This window comes from Durio zibethinus, chromosome 2, assembly GCF_047325235.1.
Source record: "Durio zibethinus cultivar Kanyao isolate XHJ-2024 chromosome 2, ASM4732523v1, whole genome shotgun sequence".
Taxonomy (NCBI): domain Eukaryota; kingdom Viridiplantae; phylum Streptophyta; class Magnoliopsida; order Malvales; family Malvaceae; genus Durio; species Durio zibethinus.
The window spans coordinates 30,720,337-30,747,054 of NC_143163.1; the positions used below are offsets into that span (position 1 = coordinate 30,720,337).

General features: G+C 30.6%; 1 protein-coding gene across 1 annotated transcript; it reads right to left on the reverse strand.

Moving 5' to 3' along the window:
- Positions 1-22,895: 22,895 nt before the first annotated feature.
- LOC111317817 (5-formyltetrahydrofolate cyclo-ligase, mitochondrial-like) lies at positions 22,896-26,257 on the reverse strand. The gene is made up of 7 exons (XM_022920271.2): positions 25,893-26,257; positions 25,646-25,786; positions 25,364-25,513; positions 24,401-24,442; positions 24,065-24,110; positions 23,670-23,740; positions 22,896-23,530 (listed from the first exon to the last, which is right to left on the reverse strand). Exons 1-7 carry the CDS (start codon positions 26,191-26,193, stop codon positions 23,397-23,399), a joined length of 885 nt encoding a protein of 294 aa, XP_022776006.2. The 5' UTR covers positions 26,194-26,257; the 3' UTR covers positions 22,896-23,396.
- Positions 26,258-26,718: the final 461 nt, after the last annotated feature.

The window sequence follows — 26,718 nt, forward strand, 5'->3', positions numbered from 1 at the left end:
AATATGTAATTCAAAAGGAAAAGATGAAAGATGAAAGTTATATAATTTTCTTATCACTTATTCATAAGATAAATGAAATTACAAAATATGTTATCAAAGCATTTAAGAAATTTAATAATCTGATAACAACAATATGAAATTCAAAAATAAAAGATATAAAATGAAAATTGCATAATTTTCATATCACTTATTCAAAAGATAAATGAAATTACAAAATGTTATCAAAGCATTTAAGAAATTTAATAATCTGATAAGAATAATATGTAATTCAGAAAGAAAAGATATAAAATAAAAATTATATTTTTTTTGTCAGCTATTCAAAAGGTACACAAAATTACAAGATATGTTATAAAAGCATACGTTACAAGGTATGTTAACAATAAGAATTTAAATGGATGAATTAAAGTTTCATCTTGACTCAATTTTATTGTGTGTGCATATTGGTGTATTCATTACAAACTATATATTATTCTAATTAAGATGCACGTAAATTCCATGTCATCTTGAGAATATCATTGACTATATTCTAATGGATAAATTAAAGTACTATCTTTAGTATATTCTACATAAGCAAACAATTACAAACTAGACCTCTACAAAATGGTGGATCCGGATACTGGTGCACCAAATAGCTCGGCTGAGAATGTGAAAGAAATTCCTTAAAACTCTCAAGGACAGTGGAAACGACTTGCAATCTAGTTTATTATATATTCCAATAGATGAGGATCCTCAACCTCAAGCTTGAGCAGCTTAGAAGCAAACGTGCAAGTGTCCCTTGTCGTCAATTTGAGATCGAAGGGGAAAGCTCACATGACTCGTGATTGCTTCTTAGAATGAAGTTGAATTGAGAAAACCACTTAAATTTCTATCGATCCTTTCTTGTAGCAAAATAGTAAAATAATGAAATGAATAATGAAATTGAGCAAATGAGAACCAATCATATTTAGGACTTGGTTGACCTTGCACCAGGATTATTGGGAATAAATGAGTTTTAAAAGTGAAACGCAAGACAGATGGTTCCATTGAGAGATTCGAGGCTGGCTAGTAGCGAAAGAGTACATATATACAACAAGAAGGTTTGGACAAAGAGGAAACTCTCTCACCTTAAGTTAGGTTTGACTCAATTCACTTTTAAAGAGAAATCAATTCCATTAATTCAATAAAATAGCCTCTCGGTTTACTATGTTCATTAGTTCTACTGGGCATTCGTTAAGCCACTGTCTGGTCTCCATGTTTTCCACTGCCATTTTAGCCAATTTGTGGGCTGCCTTATTTTCTTCTCTCCGGACAAAATGTGCCTTCCATAGCTGAAATTTGGTTAAGCTATCTTGAACCTCCATCATCTGGTTTCCAATCAAACACGGATTATGTTCTTGTTGTTCTGTGATTTGGGCAAATGATTCCTTTCGCGTCTCCCTCCAACACAATGTTTTTCCATCCCATTACATAAGCAAACTCAGTTGCTTTTGAGGCAGCAATTCCCTTAATTATTTTTGCATCCTTAATTCCTGGTACAAGCACGGACAGTGCTCCTAAGACCCTCCCTTCGTAGTTTCTAGCAATTAGGCCAACTCATCCTACCTTTCTCTCAGTATTTAATGCTCCATCAAAGTTAACTTTTACTTCATGTTCCTGTGGTGCCTCCCCCTTTGCCTCGTATCTTATGGTTCTGACTATGCCTTTTGCATGGGCACATGCAACTTCATGCAGGTATCTGTCAATAAAATGTATTGTTTCCTGTCTCTCTCTACTTTTTCGATTCTTAATGCTTTCATTTCGGTTGAACCATAGTGCCCAGCACATTACCATAAGACGGCAGAGCTTGTCCAAACCTGTATCATTTACCAGTGATGCAAACCGTTCAGTTAGATCTTGTCCTTGTGATTCCTGCCATTTTGCTTCATAACCAGCCCCTATCCATATCTCCTTCGAACTGTAGCAATCTTTGATTGCATGTGTGACAGTTTCATCGTTCTCTCGGCATCTTGGGCATGTCGCACCTTCCATTATTCTCCTATGCTGCAATCTTTCAAACGTGGGCAATGCCGCGTGTCTCATTCTCCATGCAAAAATTCTGATTTTGCTTGGGAGGGGAAGCTGCCATATTCTATTCCAGTTTGGACAGCTTCTGTTGTCTGTATTTTCCTCATCCATTCCTCCCCTTGAGCCCAGTAGGAGGTATCCACTTTGAACACTGTATTGTCCTGTCTTTGTAAATGCCACACCTGTATAACTTGTAGGCCACTGTAGCTCATTGGGATCGCCATGATATCTTAAGCCGTTTCTGCTGAAAAACGCTCCCTCAGCTTGTCCTCATCCCAGCAGTTTAGCGAGATCTTTAAAAGGACACAAAATCTTTCTGGTGTAGGGTTGTAGCATTCTCTTGGTTCGGGTTTGAAGCTACTTTCCTTTCGGATCCAGTTGTCCGTCCACACTTTAACACATTGGCCGTTTCCCACTCTCCATCTAGTGCCAAGTTGCGTGTAAGATGGTGCATTACCCAGCTCAGACCCAAGAAAGGAGGTATTTGGGAAATACTTAGCTTTGATAACCTTGAAAATGAGTAATGAATGGTTGTGTAGAAGTTTCCATCCCTGCTTTGCTAGCAAAGCTTTGTTGAAAATTTTCATGTCCCTGAGTCCGATACCTCCTACCCGGGATTTAAATTGCAATGGGATTGTATTTTTTATCGCATCAAGTTTATTATGGTTGCAAATATAACGGAGAATATCGTAATCATTATACGGTAATAATTTTTTTTTTAAATTTATATAATTTATTATAAAATATATTAATTATAATTATAATTATAATAAGTTTTATTTTATAATTTTTAAAATTATTTATAACACTTTCATGTTTTTTATTTTTTTAAAAAAATTATTCACAATTTTTTTAGATTATAACAAAGTATTCATATTTGATTTAGTAACAAATCTTTATTAGAATCAAGTTCATATTAAATATTAACTCCAGACAAATCAAATACTAACAAAATACAATATAATAAATGCCTAGCATCCATAGTTAATAATATTACAATTACTTTTTCTTATGTTAAATGCCTAACATAATATTTTAAAACATATTGATATATACTTCAAATTTTATCAAATGATGAGAAGACATTAATTTTTTGCCATATTAATTAATTTAACATTTTTATGATAAATTATTTTGAATTTATTATATAATGAATGACATTTTTAATAATTACACAAAAATAATAATAACTTGATACAAATTGAAGTAATAGCAAAAAAAATCATCAATAATACAAATATCAAAACAATAAAAAAAAAACTATTTTAAATTTCAAATGCGAAATCATAAATTAATAAATAATATTAAATATAAAATTATTCAATGTTAATTATTTTTCATCTAATTTATATAAAAAATTTATCAATTTTTTCATCTAAAATCTCTATGTATATATATCATATTATTTCTTTTTTTTTAATTATAAACTTCCTTAAAATTTCCTTTAATAAAAAATCTCAATAATTAAAATTTATCAAATTATCTTCTAATAAAATTAAACACTAAATTAAAAGAAAAAAAATTGTGACTACTAGCTAACCAGCCACTCACTTGCCCCCAAGCACAAAACTTCAAGCTTCAAAAAAGAGACAAAGACAACCACGCCCCCACAACACCACTCTAGCCTTTGCCCACACACGTACACACCCTCGAACCTTCACTCATCCCACATGTTTTCTTTTTATTCAATCTTCACTAATTTTTTCTCTCTTCTCAGTCACTCTTTCGTTACAATCTTGCTTCTCGTCTCTTTCTCTCTCACAAAGAAAGACCTAAGCCCATATAACTCAAAAAAAGTAAATTGGTAAATCATGTCTCCTAACTGACACATTCACAAAAGTCTCTGCCTTTCTGGTCATTCGTTCCTCTTTTTCTCACTTTCATGGGTTTTGCTAAGAATTGAACTATTGGTTTTTATTTTTGATGTGATTTTAGTTGGCATATGATTTTTATTTCTATTGATTTATTTTTCCTTACACAATTTAGAATTGTAGATGAAAAACGAGATAGCGACAATAATGGATCAATATTCCCGCTATTCCTCGTTAAGCTATTCTTTTACGGTAGTAACTTACCATTTTGACTGTGATTCAAATTCACAGCCTTTTTTTCAAGATAGCAGTGACAGATAATAGCACTACCACAAAATAACGGCCATTATTTCGCTATTATGCCGCTATTTGATTATTTGGTTTTTTCCTTTTTTGCCGTGCATATATAATTCCAAGATTTCCAATGCACTCTTTTCTCCAATGATTTCCTCCACCAAAACTTGCTAATTAGCGTATTGATACATGGCATAGACCCTTCGAAAACATGAAGCAAGTCATTGCATATGAATACATAGCCTATAAAATTGACTTCATAAAAACCTCTTTACCACCTAGAGATAGGACTGTGTAAAAATCGACTTTGATTGAAAAAATTGATAAAAAAAATTGACCCATAAGTTAAACAAATTTTTATTTTTTTGGTTAAATAGATTAAAATGATTTGGGTCTCGATTTAATCAATTTATTTGGTCAATTTTTGATGTTAAGATTCAAGAACTGAACCAACTGAAATACCCAAAAAAATATTATTAAAATATTATATATTTTTATTAAATTAATTTTTTATATTCTTTTGCTTTTTATAATTTATACAAAACTGAAAGTGAAAACCCTATTTTCTTTTCTTGTTACTTGCTCTTTTCAGACCAACCTTATCCAATCACCTTTACACGTCATTGCTGCCATTTTCCAATCAATCTCAATGCCACAAGCTTCAATCGACTCCTCTCACCTTTCATAGCTCTTTATCTGCTTTATCATTTCGCTCGATATTCTCTTTTCTGCAACTCAACTCAAGGTAAGATCATTTCTTTACCCATGCTTTCAATGTGTTTGGGAAAGATCTTGTTTTCTTTTTACTGAATTTTTTTTTTTTTTGGGTTTTAAAGATCTTTTGAAAATATATATACTTGTTTTTATTTGCATCAATTGTCACATAAGGCTTAAATTTATACATATTTATTCTGTGTTTTAGGTCTCTAAGTTTTATTTTTTTATTATTATTCTGCAGTGCTGTTGCACCTGGATTTGCCTGATTTTGCTTACTTTGTTTCTATGATTAACATAGAAAAAGTTGATATTCCATTTAAGTTTTTTGTATAGTTTAATTAAAAATTTAATTTAGGTGATTTTGGTTTTAGAAACATAGAGAGATATTGTGAATTGAAAGAGGGGATATGCTAATCATGAAACTAATAGATTTTCATATTGTATTAAAAGGAAACCATTAAAAACGATTACACTGAAAAAATCGACTAAAATCGAATAGATTAAATCAGTTTGATTTTTTTAATTTTATGTTATGTTTTTGTCGATTTGGTTTTAGCTTAAGACTAAATCGGTTAAATCAGTTTTTTAGTTTTGATAATTGAATTAATTGAACTGACTATTTGTCTCCTTACCTAAAGAAAGCCATTTGTAGTTCCCTTTTTTATTCTTCTTTTCATATTTTTCAATATTTTTTTGAAGGCTTATTTCTTTCTTCTCCTAATAAAAATTAGAAGCCCTAATTTCTTCTAGCTTATGGTGACTTATATCTCGAAGATATTCTTTACTAACTTCTTTGCCTTAATTTCGATATTTGTGCTGAAGAATAAACCATACTTGTTGTAATTTATCTATTGCCCTGAACCTTCCTCATACAATTTTAGCATGTCTCTCACTCGTTTGCTCTCTTGTTGGTTTGCTTTTAAAAAAAGCAAACTATCATCAGCAAAGAATATGTGAGTGATTCTTAGGCCCTTAACACTTATCCGTACTCTTTTTATCAAGCCTTCCACTTGCAAATTTGACATTAGTGTCGATAAACCTTCAGTGCACACCAAGAACAACTATAGGGATAGAGGATCACTTATCTCAGTCCCTTTTCCATATATATAGGTTCTAAAATCAAACCATTGGTAACAACATTATAGGTGAGCAATTGAATGCATTTCATCATGAAAGAAATCCACCTAATATCAAACCCCATTCACTCCCTCACAGCCCTAATGAAATGCCACTTCACTCAATCATAGGCCTTACTCATTGTAAACACCCCATTTTGTCTGGGTTAATTAGGTAGGATTTGGCTTAGTTTTTGTTTTAAAAAAAGAAAGAGTTTGATTCAATTTAAAGTTTAGTGTTCTAATTGAAAAAGGGAATTTGTTGATTTAAAAGGTGAACTTGGATTAAAAATCCAAAATTGAATTTGATTAGGAGATTCAAACAAAGAAATCATTTTCCTATTGTAATTTGGATTAAAGGTCTATGAAAACTCCCTATTAGGATCAATTAAGAAAAAAGCAAAAAAAAAAAGTTAATAAGAAAATTAGCAAGAAAGCAAGTAAAAATTATGGGTTAAATTGGTAGAAAGTTTTAAGTAATATTGTTTTCTTGTTGGTTTGTGGGAAAAGTTATTTCTTTAGACCATATAATTGATTAGGAATTAAAGAGGTTTAAATTTGGGAAAAAAGTTCAATTTCATTTTTTCCTACATTTTTATGGGAAAATCTAGAATTTTCCTGAAAAATTTAAAGTTTTAGATCAATTTCCTAGCAAACCTTAAAGTTTTCGATCAATTTTTGGGTAAGGTTGAATTTTATCGTTGAAGTTTTTGTCACTATTTTTTAGAATTTTTTACTGTGATCTAGGTTTGCTTGAAGTTTATGACCGGGATTCAAACCAGTCTAGAGAGAAGTTAGAAGAAAGTTTTCTAGAAAGAGAAAGATAATCGAAAAATGAAACAAAAAAAAAATTTTGTTTTTATACCTTCCCAAAATGATATTGTTTTAGCGTAAAGGAATTTTGAAGACCTATGCCTGACCTATTTGCAACCCGTGCATGGACCTAAGGTAAGGTTCAACCCATTTGCATGATTTGCCTTTTATATTTTCTTTGTATTTTTTGTTTTGATTTTTTTTCTTTCTTTTCTATTTTGATTATTTTTAGTTGTTTAGTTATTTATTTCTTTGTTATTTAATTATTGTAATATTTACATATTTGTTTAATTAATTTGTTAAATAAAATAAATAATTAAGGATGCATAAAATTTCATCCAATAATGAAATTTTAAAAAAGTTACGGGTGTGTAATTTTCTTAAGAATTTCTGAGTGAAAGAGCTTTTTATAAATTCAATTAAAGCGTTGGAGGATTTAGAAATTGATTTCAATATAAAAAATTTTATTTATTTCTAATTTGAAAAAATTAAAATTGAAAATAAATTGTGACGATTTTATAATTGATTAAATTGTGATTATTTGATTATTGTATTTTATTAAATTTTGTATTTGAATTGTATATTTTATTGGATTGTGTATTTTACTATGTATTTATATGTGTATTTTACTATGTATTTCTATGTATTTCTTTTTCATAAAATATTTAATAAATTTGATGACGGAGCCTTTTCAAAGAAACGGGTATATTACTTGAATACTCTTGAGGTGAAAAATATTTTTAGGGGGTCAACCAAAGTGTTAGAGAAAACATAAAACTATGTCCAATATTAAAATACTTAAATTAACAAAAACAAATAAATTAATAAAAAATAAGAATAAAATAGAGACCATTGGATTAAGGCTATAAAAATAATTTAAGATTAATTGGCACCAATTCATGGGTATTGTAGGGGTGCTATGACCTTTCTTATATGTAACCGAACTTTCGAACCTAGTTTCATTGATGTAGATTAAAACCTATTTTTTTAGGGACTCTTAGTTTACACTTATGACAATCTTAGAAAGGATAAATTCACTTAAGTGGTCAATCACACCTAGTTAAAAAAGATTGGTGACGACTCCATATGTTTTGTGTCTAATGGGTAGGTTCTAGGACTATACACGTTATGAAACTTTAATGACTCCACTTGAGACTTAGAGAGTCAAGCCATTTTTTAATCTTCGTTGTTTCAAGCCTTATTTTGATGGTCTTAATTTAATTATTTTTGTTATTTCTTCATCTTAACTAATTTGTTTGCTCTTTTTATTTTATCTACTTTTTTTTAATAAAAAAGTTTGTTTAATTGTTTTTATGTTCATTGACACACACGGTACATGCACTTCATTGATTAAGCTCTCTACCTGAGCTTTATCCTCTTTTAGGAAAGAGTAAATATCTATATTCTCGTAAGGTGATAACTTTTGTGTGAGCTAGCAAAAACTCTCACTCAAATTGAATCATTTATGTTTGAAGCTTGTCATGGGTGAAGATTAGGGTGCCTTACTAATCTGTAATGGACGATGATATAGGAAACAATTTGAAAGCCTTTAGATTATCAAAATACCCTAACCCTGCATATAGAATAATCTAAGAAGCCTCACATAGGATAGAGCCATGCCTACCTTTTTATCTAGAAAAACCTAAATTAGAACACAAAAAGAAACGTATTAACCTTTGTTTCTGTTATAGCTATTTCGCTTGATTCTTTTTTTTTATCGCATGCATTTGCATCATTAAATATGTCATAATGAGTAATTGCCATAAAAAATTTTCTTAACAAAGAGTTCTCACTTATATCCATGGACCACTTAAAGTAGTTTGAGTTTATTGTTCCACCAAATGAGTCTCTGGCCAATCTAAAAGTCAGATAAAAAAAAGCTCATTGCAAGGAAAGTGATTGCCTACCAGCTAATTACATTTCTACCATTCTAGAAAGAGTTCACCTTGATCTCAAACAAAATGATCTAACCAACCTTGTTGTTATTTGGAAGTAATGGAATTGCATAAAGAAAGAAGCTTTTCAAAAGAAATATAGTGATTTAGCATTACTTCTACAAGTAGCTATAGATCAAAAGCTTATTAGAGCCTTGATGCAGTTTTGGGATCCTTCTTATAGATGTTTCACATTCATTGAAGTCGACATGGTACCAACAATTGAGGAGTATTCAATTTTGCTTCGTTTTGATTGCCAAAATTCTAAAAAGTGTATTGAAAAAAAATGGGTATTATAAGAAGCTCACTCATATAATTAGGGAAGTTATGCAAACCATTGATAGGTATGTGAAAGAAGTAGAAAAAGGTAAATGCATCTCTTGGAATGTTTTACAAAATTCCATTTACAAGCACTCTAATGATGAAAGGGGCATGAAATTGGTGGCCTTAGCTATTTATGGGTTAGTGATATTCTTAAAAGCTATTGGATATATTCATGTTGCAGTGATGGACTTCTTTGAACAAGTTAAGTATTGTATCGATCCTCTTCTTGCAATATTGGCGAAAACACTGAGATCTTTGAATTATTACTAACAAAATGGGAAATGATGCTTTATTGGATATGCACAATTATTGGTTATTTGGGCTAAAAGTCACTTGGAGAACAATAGAGGCAAATTTTGTAAACCATACTTAGTTTTTAGTATTCTTATTAAGGAATTTTATGAGAACACTTGGCTGGAACATAAATCTAAGGAAGAATGGGTTTCATTTTTTGCGAAAGCTCACAAGCCAAGATGTAGTGCAAAGAATAGCATGGATGCCTTATGGGTTAGTGTTATATGGTTGTAAGGATAAGCTTTGGGTTTCTTTTTTGGGCTTTTAAGGAGTAATCAGTTATTCTCCTATCATGGTGCAAAGGCAATTTGGTTATGAACAATTTATTCCAGCAACATTTGGGCTCAATGCATTGGAATTTTCATATACTAAAACTGATGCTTCAATGAAAATAGTCAAAACTATTCATGTATGGAAACAAACCAATAAGGGAAAAAAAAAAAAACGTACAAATGAGACTTTCCCAAAATATGTTTTGTGGTCTATTAGGTGAGGAAAACATATTGTGGTTCCTCGAGAACAAGATCCAAGTTCTTTACTCTATATGGCACCATTAGATCCATTGATAGAAATGGAAATCACCAAATGAAAGCTTCAATAAAAAAAAATGATTTAGAACGTGAAAACAAGAAGCTTCAAAAAAAGAGGTGTTGTAAAATGATCTAAAAAGATAAGATGAAAAGATTTAAAAGCTTAGTCGAGATCATGACATGTGGAAGGAAAATTTTAAAAATTTAGATGAGATGTTTTCCTTTATAATCTTTGATCTTGAGTGCTTCAAAAAAAAAAAACAAAAAGTTGCAACTAAAGCTACAAAAGTGGAAAGATGAGCATTTTGAAATTAAAAAACATAATGACTCACTCTTAGATATTGTTGCAACCTTGAAAGATCAGTTACAAACTCAATAAAAGGCCATAGTAGAACTTACTAAAGAGTTCGAATAACTTAAAGTGTATGCTAGATTCAGAGATAAGAATGAACAATGGAAGAAAGCATATCTAGAGAAGTAAGGACACCTAAAGCACCTATTTATATAAATCAGCAAAGCTATCTACAAGGCAACAAAAATGGAAAAAAGGATCACAGATTTAAAAATAGTTGTACAACCAATTAGGATATATGGATAACTTTTGTTGAACTTCTTAGAAGAAATACAATATCAACTTCAACAAATCAATAAGTTTCTTTGGAAGCCAAAATCTTAGAATCTCTTTATGTAACTAGAAATTTTACGAAGTTTTTTAATGTTTTTATCAATGTAAATAGGTTAGGAAAATTTGTTGATTAGTTAGGAAGTTTTTTTATACTTTTATTAATGTAAGAGGTTAGGAAACTCTATTGTTATGTCATTTTCATGGATATTACATTAGAATAATAATTGAGAGCCTAATCTTAAGATAATTATGTGGCAATTACTCAAATGCATGTATCCATACATTCATACATACGTACATTTCATACATTCAAATGCATAAAAAATAAAAATAAAAAAATTCTCCAAAATGTTGGAATGATTTTATTCTCCAAAGTGTTGGGATAATTTTACAAGCTTTTCCTACATAATAATATAGCATCCTAATTCTTGAAATTGTGACAACTAAGGTTCATAAATAGCTCAACCATCAGAAAGTCCTAAGTAACCTACTCGCCACTACTATAACACTCACACTCAAGTAAAACTTATGGAGCAAAAACTAGCTAGCCGAATTGAAAAAGTGGAGAAAGCTCAAATAGAGATCAAGGGAAAGTTAGAAAAAATCATGGACATGCTCAATAAAATGAATAAGGAAAAGGCTACAGAAGAAACTCTTGCTTTGCCAGACCACTCATCCTAAGATGTTATAGACCATTTATATCCACCTATATATAGTCCATACCAAGCTCAAACTTCTCAAGGGGTATAAGGACAATAACTTTTTTTCTAGGTCATATCCACATGTTTATCCAGGAATTTCATCTGTAGTTCCTCAAGAAATATTCCAAGCTTGTACTATCTTACTTTTAATGAAAAAATATCTAATCCTATTCAAGTTCCTGATTTAGATGATCCTAAAAAATAGAAAAAGCTAAAACTAAATGCTTGAAGGCAATAAAAGCCTCGTCTTTTCAAAAGATGAATCTATTAGAATAGAGAGTTCAAGCTATTAAAGGAATGGACTTCTATGGGATCATGGATGCTTTTAAATTATGTATTGTGCCTAATGTGGTGTTCTCTTCTAAATTTAAAATTCATGAGTTTACAACAAAACTAAATGCCTTATGATTCATGTCACCATGTATTGCCATAAGATGGCTACATATACACATGATGAAATGCTCATGATCCATGTGTTTTAAGATAGTCTAATAGGTTCTACTACTAGATGGTACATCCAGCTTGATAGAACTCACATTTGATCATAGAAAGAGTTAGTAAGGTCAGTCATTGCTCAATATCATTATATCATAGCTTTGGCTCCTAATTGATTGTTTTTACAAAATATGAAAAAAAAAATTACTAAGAGCTTCAAAGAGTATGCCTAGAGGTTAGGGAATGCTACTACTCAAGTTCAACCACTTTTTACAAAGAAAGAGACCACTGTCTTATTTTTCAATATCTTAAAGGCTCTGTACTATGAAAAGATTATTGGTAATGCTACAAAAAAATTTACTAACATGGTAATCTCTAGCAAAATATAGAGAATGTTATCAAACATGACAAGCTTGATAGGGTGAAACAACTAATGCAAAGAAAGGTGTTGTACCCAAGGAAAAAGAAAATGAAGCTCAAGTTATAAATTATGATAGACAATAATTCAAAAAATTTGCTCTCTATCTTAAACCAAATTGACAAAGTCATTCAATGAGTATGCTAAAAGGTAGAGGAACATGGTTACTTAAGTCTAACTACTTTTAACTGAGAGAAAACTATAGTGCCATTCATAAACACCTTGAAGTCACCCTATTATGAGAAAATGATAGGGAATGCAATAATAAATTTTACTAACATGGTGATATTGGGTAAGATTATCGAAAATGTTACTAAAAATTCCAACACTAGGAGAATGTTCCAAAAAAAAAGAGAAAAAGGCTCAAGCTGTGAGCTTCAAAGGGTAGTAGTTTAAAAATTACCTCTTTATCCTAACTAGTTTATCCTACCTATTACCCAGTTGTTAATAACACCACATCCATCCCATACCAACCTATTCAACAACCATCTTGCCCATCTATTTACCAACCAATCTTTAGGCCACCTATTAACATGTACAGTCCTACCACAACACTCATTATAAGATTCCTATCACACTAGACTAATCTAACGAGTGATCTATAAATGCCATGAAATAACTAAGAAAGGCCTACAATTGACCCTATCCCTATAACCTATATTGATTTATAAATAACTATTTACTCATTTATGTACATCTAGAATCATTCAAGCCCCTTATCCCAAATAGTATGATCCCACTAGTCATTGTGATTATCACTTTGAAAATACCAATCATTTCACTGAAAATTACATCATCCTATGGCACAAGAAGTGAGGCTTTATAAAATTGGGCTACTAAATTTCAACACTAGTGGTAAGACAACACCAAATATCAGTGGTAATTTGTTGCCCAATCATACCATGAATGCTTTGAATGAAGGCTAAGAATGTCATGTAAAGAAAAAGATTAAAAAAGATTAAAAATCTTTTCAACTAATTGTCTGATGCTTTGCATGAGGTTAACATGATACACCTAATGGACCTATGTACTTACCATGAAAGATTTATCCCAAACTAGAGATTTAAATACCATAATGAGGCCTTTGGCAACTTATTGAAACATATGAACAATTCCACCAATAAGTGCAAAAGTTAATGGATTCTTATTAGATCAAGTTTTATGAGAAACGAGAAATTTTCAAAAATGTTGAGATGTCCACCACCAATACACCATCAAAATTGGTGCCAAAACTTGTGAGAATCTATTGTGGTAAGAACCCAAAATCAGTTACAAACAAACTTGTTCCCAAGCCAATGACTTTGAAGCTTCCTAGCCCCTTTTCATACAAAAATAAAAAAGCTATACCATAAAGATATGGCTATAATTTTTCAGTCCAATGATAAAAGTAAACAATGTTTAAAATAGATGCTACCAATATAACTAGTGTGAAAGGCATAACTCAAAGTAAAAGATGTTAAACTCTAAAAATGTTAGAGAAAGTATGAAAAAAAACCAAAGTTAGAAAAAGGGAATAGCAAAATGATCTAGTAATAATTCTTGAAAAGCTAGTGACAAAGAAGAAAGTATGTGCATGTAAGTTTTTTAAATTGGTGAAGCACAATGAGTATTATATTGTAAAGTAATTAAATAAAATATCAGCCTAAATCTCGTTATTGTCGCTATTGCTAAACTCTGAACCTCATCATAATGCTTTGTTAAAGTTGTTAAATTAAGCTTATATGGCACACAATGTGTCCATAGAGTATATGAACCTTTTAGCTGGTAACTTAATAGTGTCTCACTATATAGCTTTCAGCGATGATAAAATCCCTTTAGAAGAAAAAAGAAACACTAAGACTCTACATATTACCATCAAATACAAGAGCTATACCATACCAAAGTCCTCATAGATAATGGCTCTACAATCAATATCATGCTTGTGACGATGTTGGCAAGATTACCTATTGATATGTCCTAAATAAATAGTAGCTATATGATTGTTTAGGCATTTAATAGGACTACATAAGAGGTCTTGAAAGATATCGAGATGCCTTTGCAAATTGGGCCATGCACATTCAATGTAAAGTTTCAAGTGATGAACATCTCCCCATCATATAGCTACTTGCTAGGGAGGCCATGAATTTATATAGCAAGTGTTGTTCTTTTTTTTTTTCATTAAAAAGTCAAATTCAATGTGAAAGGTCAACTTGTAATTACATTTGAGGGAAGAAGATTTGTTGGTGATGCATCCCATGAATGCCTCATATATAAAAGCTACTAAAAAAGCATTGAAGTGCTTTTATAAATTTTTAGAGCTTATCAATACTGCTTATATAGGCAAAGGATCCAAACTGTGTCTACCATGTTTGTTAGTTACCACAAAGATCATGATCAATCAAATCAATAAAATGGATTGGTATCTTAGGGTTAGACTAGACAATACTTGTAAGGAATAAATGAGCCTTCAATGATCATAGACAACAGTGAGAGGATTGGCTTAAGGTAAGACAAAAATGGATAACAAGTTTGAAAAGTTATGAACTTAAAACTATGCCCATGATTACCTCATATCTTTATGACACTTTTAGACTCGAATAGTACATGTATCCAAACTCAAATGAAGCTTTGGAAGAAAAGCCCTAATTAAGCATGAAGGAAGCCTATGCTTAAATCTCTATCCAAGCGATAGGTGATGAAAATAAAAAAGGCCAAGAGCAAGAAATATTAGTCTGCCCATATCTTTAGACTATGAGTTGAACAGTTGAAGTATTGTGGAGATGCCTTCTGTTTTTGAAACCAGTCCAATGTAATTGTAATCCTCAAGTGCTTATGCCTAAAAGCATTAGGATAATCTTTTAGGTATAGGCCATTTGTTTATTATTATTTTAATAAAATATTAGGAATATGCATTTCTCATTCATTTTTTATATCATTTTTCATTTTCCAAGTCAATACTCCTAGTCGATACTTCTCATTTCGTTCATTTTCAGGTTTTAATTGAATATAAACATAATCATGATAACAATTAGGAATTTGATTTTGAAAACCCAATTCATGTTAATGAACTTAATAAGGTAAATGACTTTGAAGATTATACTTTACCTCATAATCTAAAGAAACTAATTGAACAAGAGAATAAACCGATTAAGCCTCATCAAAAAATTACTAAACTAATAAATTTAGGAAATGATGAGAATAAAAAAGACATTAAAATCAACGCATCACTTTGTTGGTTGACAAACATTGGTTAGAATATCTACTCTAAAAATTCATAAATATGTTTGCTTGATCCTATCAAGGCATGCTAGGACTTAAAATTGAAATAGTGAAACATAGGCTTATTTTAAAGCTAAAATGTAGACCAATCCAATAGAAATTGAGACGGATGAAGCCTAAAATACTGTTGAAGATTAAGATAGAAGTAAAAAAATAGTTTGACGCAAGTTCTTACAAGTGGCTAAATATCTGAAATGAGTAGCTAGCATAGTGCCCATTCCTAAGAAAGATGAAAAGGTCCAAATATGTGTTGATTACCGTGACTTGAATAAAGCTAGCCTAAAAGACAATTTTCTCTTGCCTTAAATTAACACTTTAATGGATAATATGGTCAAGCATTCTATGTTTTCCTTCATGGATAGATTTTTTAACATAAAGTCAAATAAAGCTAGCTCAAGAAGATATGGAAAAAATCATATTTATAACCATGTGAGGAACTTTTTATTACAAAGTCATACCCTTTGGATTGAAAAATATAGGTGTTACTTATCAAAGAGTTATAGTGACACTCTTTCATAACATGATGCATAAAGATATCAAAGTGTACGTGAATGATATGATTGTGAAAGCTTGTGAATGAGAGGATCATGTTAACAACCTCATAAAATTATTTAGAGGATGAAGAAGCTTTAACCCAAGCTAAATCCGTTCAAATGTACATTAGGGCTAAGTCAATGAAGCTACTAGGTTTTGTGATTAGTGAAAGATGAATCAAAGTTGATCTAGACAATATAGGTGCCAACTAAAACTTGTCTCATCTGACCACACCAAAATAAGTTCTAAGTTTTTTAGACAAATTGAACTACATCTCTCACTTCATCTCTCAGTTTATCTTCAAATGTAATCCCATCTTTAAACTTTTTCATAAAAACAATCATGGTGAATGGAATGAGGAGTGCCAAGAAACTTTTAATAAAGTCAAACAATACTTATCAAAGCTTTCATTATTGGTGGTGCCTATTCTAAGGAAATTACTAATTTTATATTTGACAGTATGTGAGAAATTAATGGGATGTCTGTTAAGGTAACAAGATTAAGTGGGTAGAAAAGAGTGAGTCATTTACTATTTAAGTAAAAAGTTCATAAAATACGAGTTCAAATATTTTTTATTAGAGAAAATGTAGTATACATTGGCTTGGATAGCTTGAAGACTCAGATAATATATGGTAAAATTAGCTTATAGCAAAATTAGACCAAATCAAGTATATCTTTGAAAAACTTTCTTTTTCTGAAAAGACAACAAGATGGCAAGTGATGCTCTTAGAATACAACAGTGTATGTGAGCCAGAAAGTAATCAAAGGAAGTGTAATAGTCGAATTCCTCATAAATCATGCTATCGAAAACTATGAACCAATAAAGCTTGATTTTTTTATTGAAGATTTAATAGCCATCTTTTAATTTGATAAGGAATAGCATAATAAGAAATCTTAGAGAATGTACTTTGATGAAGCTGCTAATACCTTAGGGGATGGAATTTGGATATTTTTAATATCACCTAAGGAACATTATTACCTTATTATAGCGAGATTGAACTTTAATTGCACTAATGATGTCGCTGAATATAAGACATGTGTTATAGATTTACAAGCCATCATAGATAAAAAGATTAAAGTATTGAAGGTGTATGAAAATTCAACATTAGTCATCTATCAATTTAAAGAAAAATGAGATATAAGAGATTCAGAGCTCATTTCATATCATAAATATATCTCAGAGCTAATTAAGCAATTTAAAGCAATCCAGTTTGAGCACTTACCTCAAAAAAAGAATCAGATTGTTAATTCTTTAGCTATTTTAGCTACAATGATCCAAATTGATAAGAATACTAAGATTCAGCCCATCATATTATATGTCAAAGATGTGCCAGCATATTGCCCCAATATTGAAAAGAAAATTCATAGGAAGCCACAATATTACGATATCATACAATATGTTAATAATCAATAATATCTGGACCAAGTAACAGAGAATGATAAAAGAGTTATCAAGAGACTAGCTTTAGGTTTCTTCTTAGATAAAAATGTTCTTTATCAGAAAGGCTGAGATTATATGCTATTAAAATGCGTAAATGCAACTGAAACCAAGAAGATTTTTGAAGAGGTGCATAATGGAATATGTTAGGCACGTACGAATAGACATATGATAGCAAGGTAGATAATGAGAGTTATATACTACTAGTTAACAATGGAAAGTGACAACATCGATTATGCTCGAAAATGTCACACATGCCAAATCTATGTTGATAATATCCATGCTCTACGTACTGCTTTACAAGTTTTGGCACCACCATAACTATTCTCAATGTGAAGCATGAATATTATTGGTATTATCACCCTCAAAGACTTTAAATAGGCATAGATTCATTTTTATGATAATAGATTACTTTTCAAAATGGGTAAAGACAGCTTCATATGGTAGTGCAACATAAGCTATAATCTACAAGTTCATAAAAAAAGATAATCTATAGATATGGACTCTAAAAAATGATCATTTCTAATAATGACAAAAACCTAAATAGTAAGATGATGAATAAGATGTATGTCCAATTTAAAATCAAGCACCATAACTCAACATTATATCATCTAAAAATGAATAAGACAGTTGAAAACACAAACAAAAATGTTAAAAGAATTCTAGAAAAGATGACTAAAACCTATAAAAATTGGCATGATAAGTTACCTTTTATCTTGCATGCTTATCGGACATCAGTACATATTTCTACTTGGGTAACCCCATTTTTCTTGGTTTATGTGATGGAAGCTGTGTTGCTAGTGGAAGTGAAAATTTCATCTTTGATGATTTTAAGAAAAGTTGAGTTAGAATAAGATGAATGGGTCCATGAGCTTTATAAGCAATTGAATTTCATTGAAGAGAAACAACTCACAACATTGTACCATGGTTAACTATATCAAAAAATGATGATGAGAGCTCATAACAAGAAAGTCCAACATCATCATTTTCAAGAAAAAAAGTTGGTTTTGAAAAAAAAACTCTTAAGTCAACATGATAAAAGGGGAAAATGAACATCAAATTAGGAAGGTCAATATGTTGTGAAAAAAGTTTTTTTAGATGAAGCACTAATCTTAGTAGAGATGGATGGAGATGATTTACCTAATCCCATAAACTCTAATATTGTGACAAAATACTTTGCTTGAAAAGAAAAAAGAAAAAAAGAAGACTCAATTTGTAAACCCAAAATGACAGTTTAAGTCAAAATGAGTTTTATCTAAGTTGAAAATTTGAAAAGACAACTTAGGGAAGGAAAATATATCATTAGTTAGGAATTGGCTAGCACAGGGGGCCGATCTGTTTTGATGAGCTCTGAGGTATCAAGAATTATGTAATTGGATTTTTGAGAAAGAATCCAAAATATGTTAGTCATGATTATTTAGTTATTCATTTTGGGCGCTTTTGTCCTAAGTATCCATCTTTATATTTTTTTCCCTTTTACATTGTCCAATTGCCAAAATTATCCAATTAGTACTTTTCAAATGAAAGATATATCATTTTCATTTCATTCTTTCTCTTTTCGTTCTAATGCCTATATTTCATTTTCATTTAATTCCTTTTCTTTTCCTCTTAATGCCTTGTAATGAATAGAAGAAATGTATGATTGCATTTTGCATCTTAAAATTAAAATAATGATTGATAAATGAATAATGACATGAAAGATCCTTACACTACTTTGAAAAAGTTGAAAGTGACAAAGGCATAAATAAAATATTCAAGGCTAGGTAAAGACACTAACTTTTGAAATGAAAAAGGAAGGTTTCAAAAAAAAAAAAAAGATATGGGCGTCAACTTTGAATGAAAGGGATAATTAAGGATCAATTAGGTTTTGTTCTCATTGCCCAATACTTGAAAACCTTGGAAACCAAAAGAAAAGAGTCTTGAGAATCTATACCACACTTGGAAATTGATTAATTGACATCTGCATTAATTGGCATCTATATTACATGAATAGAATTTAAAAACATCTAGTGCATGCATTTAAAAAATAAGGATATTGCAAGATCCAACATGAAAAATGCAAGTATAAAGTTCTAAATCTTCAATTGAGGAAAATGTTTGGAGAAGAAATTTTAATTTCTCCATTGAAAACAAACTTCTAAAGTAAGATTCCAATTTTTGAAAGAAAAAGACATTTGTTAAGAGAATCAATCATGGTTAAGAAAGATTTTCCAAAATTTTAAAGTTATAGAGCCTTTGTTTTAAAGGAGCATTTTTCAATTTTAAAGAATGATTTGTACGACTTCTAGGTATAATCTCCTAGTTCTTCAAATACAATCTATAAGACCTTGAAGCATAACTGTCAAAACTTTTGGGTATTGTCCTTATTTTTACGGTTGTTTGCCTTCGTATTAAGGAGCCCTTAATTTTTAAAGTTATATGCCTTCATATTGGCTCATTAATTTTTAAAGTTGTGTGCCCTCGTGTTGAAGGAACCCTTAATTTTTAAAGTTGTGTGCCCTCGTATTGAAAGAGCTCTTGATTTTTAATAGTGGTGTGCATTTATTTTCAATGAGCTTTTCGTAAAAAAATGTTGAATGATTTGGACCCGGACATAATAGATGTCTATGTCTTTATGTAATTTATGCTTCATAAGAACTATACAAAAATGAGCACCTGTAAATACTCTATTTAGTCCAAGGCCTACATTAGTTGGGCTCAGATTTCTTTCAAGCCCGATTGTTAAATTTGGGATTTTTATTTATACTTTTTTATTTATTTTATTTTTTTATCTTTTTATTATTTTATTTTTCTATTTTATCTTTTGTATTTATCCTTTATTTTCTTATTATATATTTTTATTTGTATTATTTATCTCCTTTTTATCTTTTTTTGTTTATTGTTTTCTCATCTTATTCTTACTCTAATTATCTAATTATTTACTAAAAAAAAGGGAGAATTTTAAAATTAAAAAAAGAAGGTTGGTGATAGGGTTGATGAGAGTAAAAAGAATTTTGGCGATAATTTAAACTATATCAAAGTTGGAATTGGGTTAGGACTCTTAAGGATAAATTGTAGTTTTTTTTTTTTTGTAATAATAGAAAGTTTCAAAATTTGAGTTTAGAGTGATTAGAAACTCTCCTAATTTTTCTTATAAATAATATTGCAAGCAAATGCAACAAAAGACATAGAAATCAAAAGGGAAAAAGAAGAATTAAAAAAAAAAAATCCAAAGAGTGAGGTCGGCGGTAAAAACAAAGGAGTTTTGATTTTTGTTGATTTTTTTTCTAGAAGTTGTATTGAAGGTTGGAATTTGATTCAATTTAAGGGAAAGATAGGGGAAATTGCTTTAGGAGATCAAAATTCATGGAAAGGGATTTTTTTCTAGAAACTATTTTTTTTTTTTGGAAATTCCTAGTTTCCAATTAAATTTTCCAATAAAATTTAAATTTTCCTACTAAATTCCAGCAAGTTCTCTAGTTTCTTGTGATGGTTTGACAAGTTTTCTAGTTTCAGACGAACAAACCTAGATCCCAATGAAACTAAGACGAACTTCCAGCGAAGCTTTGCAGACTTCAACCATCGATTTTTTTTTTTTTTTTAAAGAAAGAGAAGTAATAAAAAAATTTTAATTAAGCAATCAATTACATCTAAATAAAAAAGATTCATGATAACTCTACATCTAACGGTCAAGTTCATGGACTTATACATTATAACACCATCATTCAAAAACATAAAGAATTTATAAAAAAAAATAATAATTAACACTCGCGCTTTTATAACAATTGTCCAAAAAATTGTGGCAACTTGTCAAGTTGTCCTGTGCAACATGGTAAACTTATCTTTTTGGCTTTTTGCTCCTACGAAAATTTAAAAAAAAAATGCTGATATGAATTTTCTTTTTAGAATGACTAAAATATATAAACATAAATTTTCAGTATAAATCTGGGCTTCTTTCTAGCAGATTTTTCAAGAAATAAGTCTTATGCTGTTAGATTTGATGGTGAGCTTGGAAGCTATGGTTGGTTTGCTGTGGTTGATGGGTTTAAACAGTTTATGATGTGTATTCGGGTTGGTCAGAAAAATTCAATCACACCATGGACTTACCCATCGGAAAGCAATCAAAAGAATATTGTACTATATATCTTAAAGGAATTGCTTATTACATATTAGGCTATCACGATTCAAACCTGAATCTAATTGGTTGTGTCGATTCTGATTGGAAAATGACTTTCGGCTATAAATTTTCTGTTAATTTTGGTGCTATCCTTGGGAGCAGTAAGAAATGATTTTGCATTGCTTTGTTTTGTCTATTATTACGGAGATAGAATTTATAGCTTGATCAGCGGGCGCACAAGAATGTGTGATTAAGGGTATTCCTTCAAAATCTTGGTTTGCACCATAGATCTTGAAAACATACACTATAATAGCATGACTGCACTTGTTTATAGAAAGAATCTCAAATATCATGACAGAATCAAACACATAAATATGCAAAATTAAAGATTTAATTGCACAAAAGGAAGTGATTTTTATTTTTTTGCATTGAACATTTAGGATATTAATAACATTCATGAATTTTATTCTATGGTTGATGCATTTATAATTACTTATTAATTATCACATGTATATAAAAGGTATGGTAACAAGCTTAAGATTGACACTTTTATTTTAATTTATGTATAGAAAAAAAAAAGGTAGTGTTTAATATATCACTTCAAGAGAATTTTATTGTCATTTAATTATTGTGAATCTTAATTAATATATACAAAAATAATGCTATAATTGTAATTTAAGATTGTAATGTTTGACATGATTTTTCTGAACAATTGTTAAATAACATGGCTTGACAGATCAAATTAGTAGGGATATGGATATAGTCTAAGATCAAATTCTCTCTTTTTTCTTGGACTTTCTGGTATGTATAAAAATAAAATTGATTACTATGAATTTTAATCATTGTATTCCGTCAGTCTAATATTTTTGCCTTCTTTTTTTTTATATTCCAAAATTATATTTTTTTAACAGTTAAAATTCTTATTTTTTTAATATATTCAAAAATTCCTTTTTATTATTATTAATTTTTTAAGTTGAAGTAAATTTTTTTAAAAATTATAAATACAAGTTATAATCATAATCAAATATTATATTTATATATAAAAAATTACTGAATAATTAAATATACAAATTAACCATCAAACTCATAACTAGATAAATCTAAAATAAGCCAAGATGAGTTTGGCTGAGTGTTAAACAGTGGAGTTGGCACGTAGTAATTGCCAAGTACTCTTCTTCTAGATAGAATTGGCATTGCAGCATTTGTATATTTTATGAATACAACAATTGTACAAGAGAAGCTCACAATTCACAAAAACAAAACGTTCAAAATTTTGAAAAACTCCATTTGAGTTAAGGATGGACTATCACTGTCGTCAATTTGACATTGCATATTATGGCACTTGGATCAGGCATTGTAATTTCCCTTGCGCTGGAAATTAATGGGATTTGCAGGAATGACTCAACACATCTTTAGAAGTGCAAGATAAATGGTTCCTCATTGCCAGTGTTGAACATACAAATTCCTAACCAGACATGACTTCATTAAAAACAAAAAACAAAAAAAAAAAGAGCATATGAGCCTAGGAAACATACAAAAATTTCATTGGTGCAACATTTTGTCTTAGTAAAACAATTCATGGTGCCAACAGCCCCTAAGCAGCAGAAACAATATAAAAACACCACTTCAAAGGCAGCATGGAAAGAATCTTGAGTGCAAGCTTCTTGAAGAATGTCCCAGTCCTGTTGACTGTGGTTGTCTATCATGATTCTCTCCTGTTACAATTGATTAGATTTTCTAGCTATACACGAAGCAGCCAGACTAATGCTTTCAACAGCATCATAATTCAGAAATAGCATAAGTTTAAATTTCCAAGCATGAAAAACACCCTGATCCAAACTATTTTCCATTATGCAATTACCACGATCAAGATTTGTGCCCATTCAATCGAGTTTCCTTCCAATGATAAGATAAATGAAATAATATATTCCCATTCAAAATTCACCAATTTATTATGCTGACCATACTTCATTTTCATTAGATACCAGCTTATGCCACAGAAAAGAGATGCTTTGCTCAGTCACATCTCAAAGCAGCTGAGCTTATTGCAGTAAAACCAGTTGGTGATACAAGAGCATCCACGGGAATGTCGAAGGGAGTAACAGGTATTGGTCCTTCCCCAATAATTTGCACAGAATATGAAAGTGCAACTGCAACCAAACAATAGTCAAACAAACTTTTAAAACAATAGGAATACATATTGCAATTTATATCATGGCTGCTATCAGGTCCTGAAGCATGTATTATTACTATGCAATTAAGTGAAGATCCGGCATCAGTGGTACTTACCAAGGAGGGGCTGCTTCCATCTCCTCTCCTTTGTGAGCTCTTGGTAGCTCTTCAGGAACAAATCATAGTAACTTCCAGGTATTACCATGCATTGACATAATGGGAGAAAATAAGCAAAAATGTTTAAAGAAAATATAATCAAAATGCCAATAAAGTAAAATGAAACACAAATAGATATATCTATTCTAAGTTTGTGATAACTTCTGCGGTAAACACCTCATGCTGAGCAGTCATATTGAATCTAATAATCATATAGTTATTGCTGAAGACCAGAGCCATAAAAACGAATATAGCAAATAGAACTATAACGACTGTAATTGCTATGATTCTTAACAATGCCATCCAAAAACGAAGAATAATACAATATATCAGAAAGCTGGAAAGCGTTAACCCACCCCCCACTTCGGCCCAAACGGCTTCCGGATTTGTCAAATGCAAGCCCTGAAGAAATAGAAACAAAGTGAAAGTTTTTGTATGTAAACCCGGCAGAAAGAGAAACGAAGCAGGATAAGAAAGATATATAGAAATAGCTACTCCATGGTTTGCTTCTTTGGTTCTTAATTATAAGTGTGGATGTCGGAAATGTAAATTTTTCTCCTTTTTTCATGTTGATTTTGAGGGAGAGAAGGTGTTGGCAAATATAAATATGAAAGCTACAATATAGATTAATAAAACTTCAATGGAATTCTTCATCATTCAGGAAATACCATCACGAGGATTAAGATTATTACCAGGTAATATAAACAGGTCGACTGGATCACTTGCCTGCATAGCTACACTGGGAATTTCCAAATAATTAGCAGCCTTACTAACACCAAAAATAAATCAGTCTCCCAATTAAAAGCTATATGCAGAGTATGCCATGAAGTAAAATAAGAAACAGGCTTGTGATCATATTCCAGGATATGTCAAAAAATTATAGATGCCAATATCCTTGTAAAACTTTCACAAATTTGAGACTTAAATGGCAAACAACTTTAGTATTGCCTAAAGTTGAAACGCAAATGTTAAAAATATGTTACTATTTTTATTTTCATGAGAACATGGACCAACCAATGGACATCCAAGAAGGATAAGCAACAAGTCGACCTTTCTACGTTGAATTCGCAAGGTGATGTGGTGTTAAGAGTACAAACCATAAAAAAAAAAAAATTGCTACAGTGGAAGAATAATAAAGCAAATATGATTTCATCAGTCCAAAATACATCTCTTCTTATAATGATCAATATGGAAAGTTCAGAAAGTTATTGATCAGAAAAGCCATTAACACAAGTAGATGATTCTTCCTGAATCCAATCAGAAGCTGCTAGCTACATAACTCTGTACCACAATAATTGAATTTGACTCATTAAAATTATAAAGGCAACATGAGCCAATTGATTGTGAAATGCACAATACAGTAGGTAACAAAATCCGTGTTTAAAAAATAATTTGAAGAAGAAATTGCAATGCAACGGTGACGATGTCTTAGGCTTAGCTGCCTATTTCCGACCGTAAACACCAATGCACCTAAAGAGATGACTAGACAAACTTTTTTAAATATTCATACTAGTTAATGCATCTGCATTCATGCAGAAGACTACTTTGGTGAGAATGAAGCATTATTTGAACATGAAACAGTTAATTTTTTGGAACTAGGGAAGAAACACCAGTTTAAAAAAGAAAACACAGAAACAAATAAGGAGAAACCATACCGTCTTCTCGTTCGTTCCCATCAGAATCTACTAAGGCTGGTTCCAAGATGTTCATTGATTTTTCAATGAGATCATTAACACTGGATATCATCAGCATTTTCATGTTGCTTTTCCTGTCCTCCACACGTGGAACATAAAGCTTCTTCCTCTCTTGAAAGTTCAAAAACCATTAATATATTAATTAGCAATCAAAATCTCTCCAAGCTTGACAACTAATTCATGTCATGTAGTTTAAAACTTTATCCAGAAAAGAAAAAGAAAAAGAAAAAGAAAAAACAAAACCATTGGCAGGACTTGACAAAACTTCGGAGATAATCCTTGAAGTATCGACTTCGCGTAAAGCGGGAGAACTTATGTATGCAGATAAGCTCTTACTAGCTTTGAACCATGAAGATTCAAGAACAATATTCTGAATTGCATTATCTGAAATCCAAGGCAGAGAAATTTCCATTGAGACGAATGACCAAACATTTAAAATGCAATCAAATAAATAAATCAAAACAACCATTGTAATAGTGAATATACCTACCTTCTTGAGATCTCTGGATTGGATCCATGTTTTTTAGAGCTTTGCGTATTTTGGATCTAAGAGATCGTTTTTGTTCGAATATGGCTTCCAGTTCATGGGGATCGACTACAACGCGGTCTTTGTTCATGGTGACCATTGTACGGCTTACGTTAGGGGCGGAGCAGCGGATGGTTGGGGAGGCAATCATGCACAGGTGGGCAACTTGCGCCACCTCTGTTGTCTTGCAGATTAGCTTAGTGGCTTTGCGGTGAAGAAACATGCTTTGCAGCTTGCCGTTTGGATAGAAATCGATGGAGCCCATTTCAAGATCGTTAGTGGGCTGCTGTCCGTTGGTTGATGTTGCTGTCCCGTATCTGGTTGTATTCATCCACTGAAATAACGCCACGTTATAATGAGCTATTATTTGGTTTTCAAAGTACTACTTTAGAATTTAAGTAGCAAAATTTGTCCAGAGTCAGGTTATTAATCACGCTTTTGGGTTAAGCTTTGGAGAAAGATTTTTAAGTCTATACTCCTTTGATGCAACTGGAATTATTATTTTATTAATAAAAATTATTTTATATTTAAATTTAATTTTAAAGTATTTAAAGATATTATTTATTAATATAAAAATATTTTTTTTACTTTTTTAATATCATTTTAAATAGTATAAAGTTCTTTCATGCTGAAGTAAATTAGATTATTCATATCTTAAATAAAGTTTTGAGATTATGTTTGATACATAAGATTATAATATAATAAAATAAGATAATATTATTAATAAAATTAAATTATATAATAAGATATTATATAATGTTTGATGTATGTAAGAATTATGATAGAATAA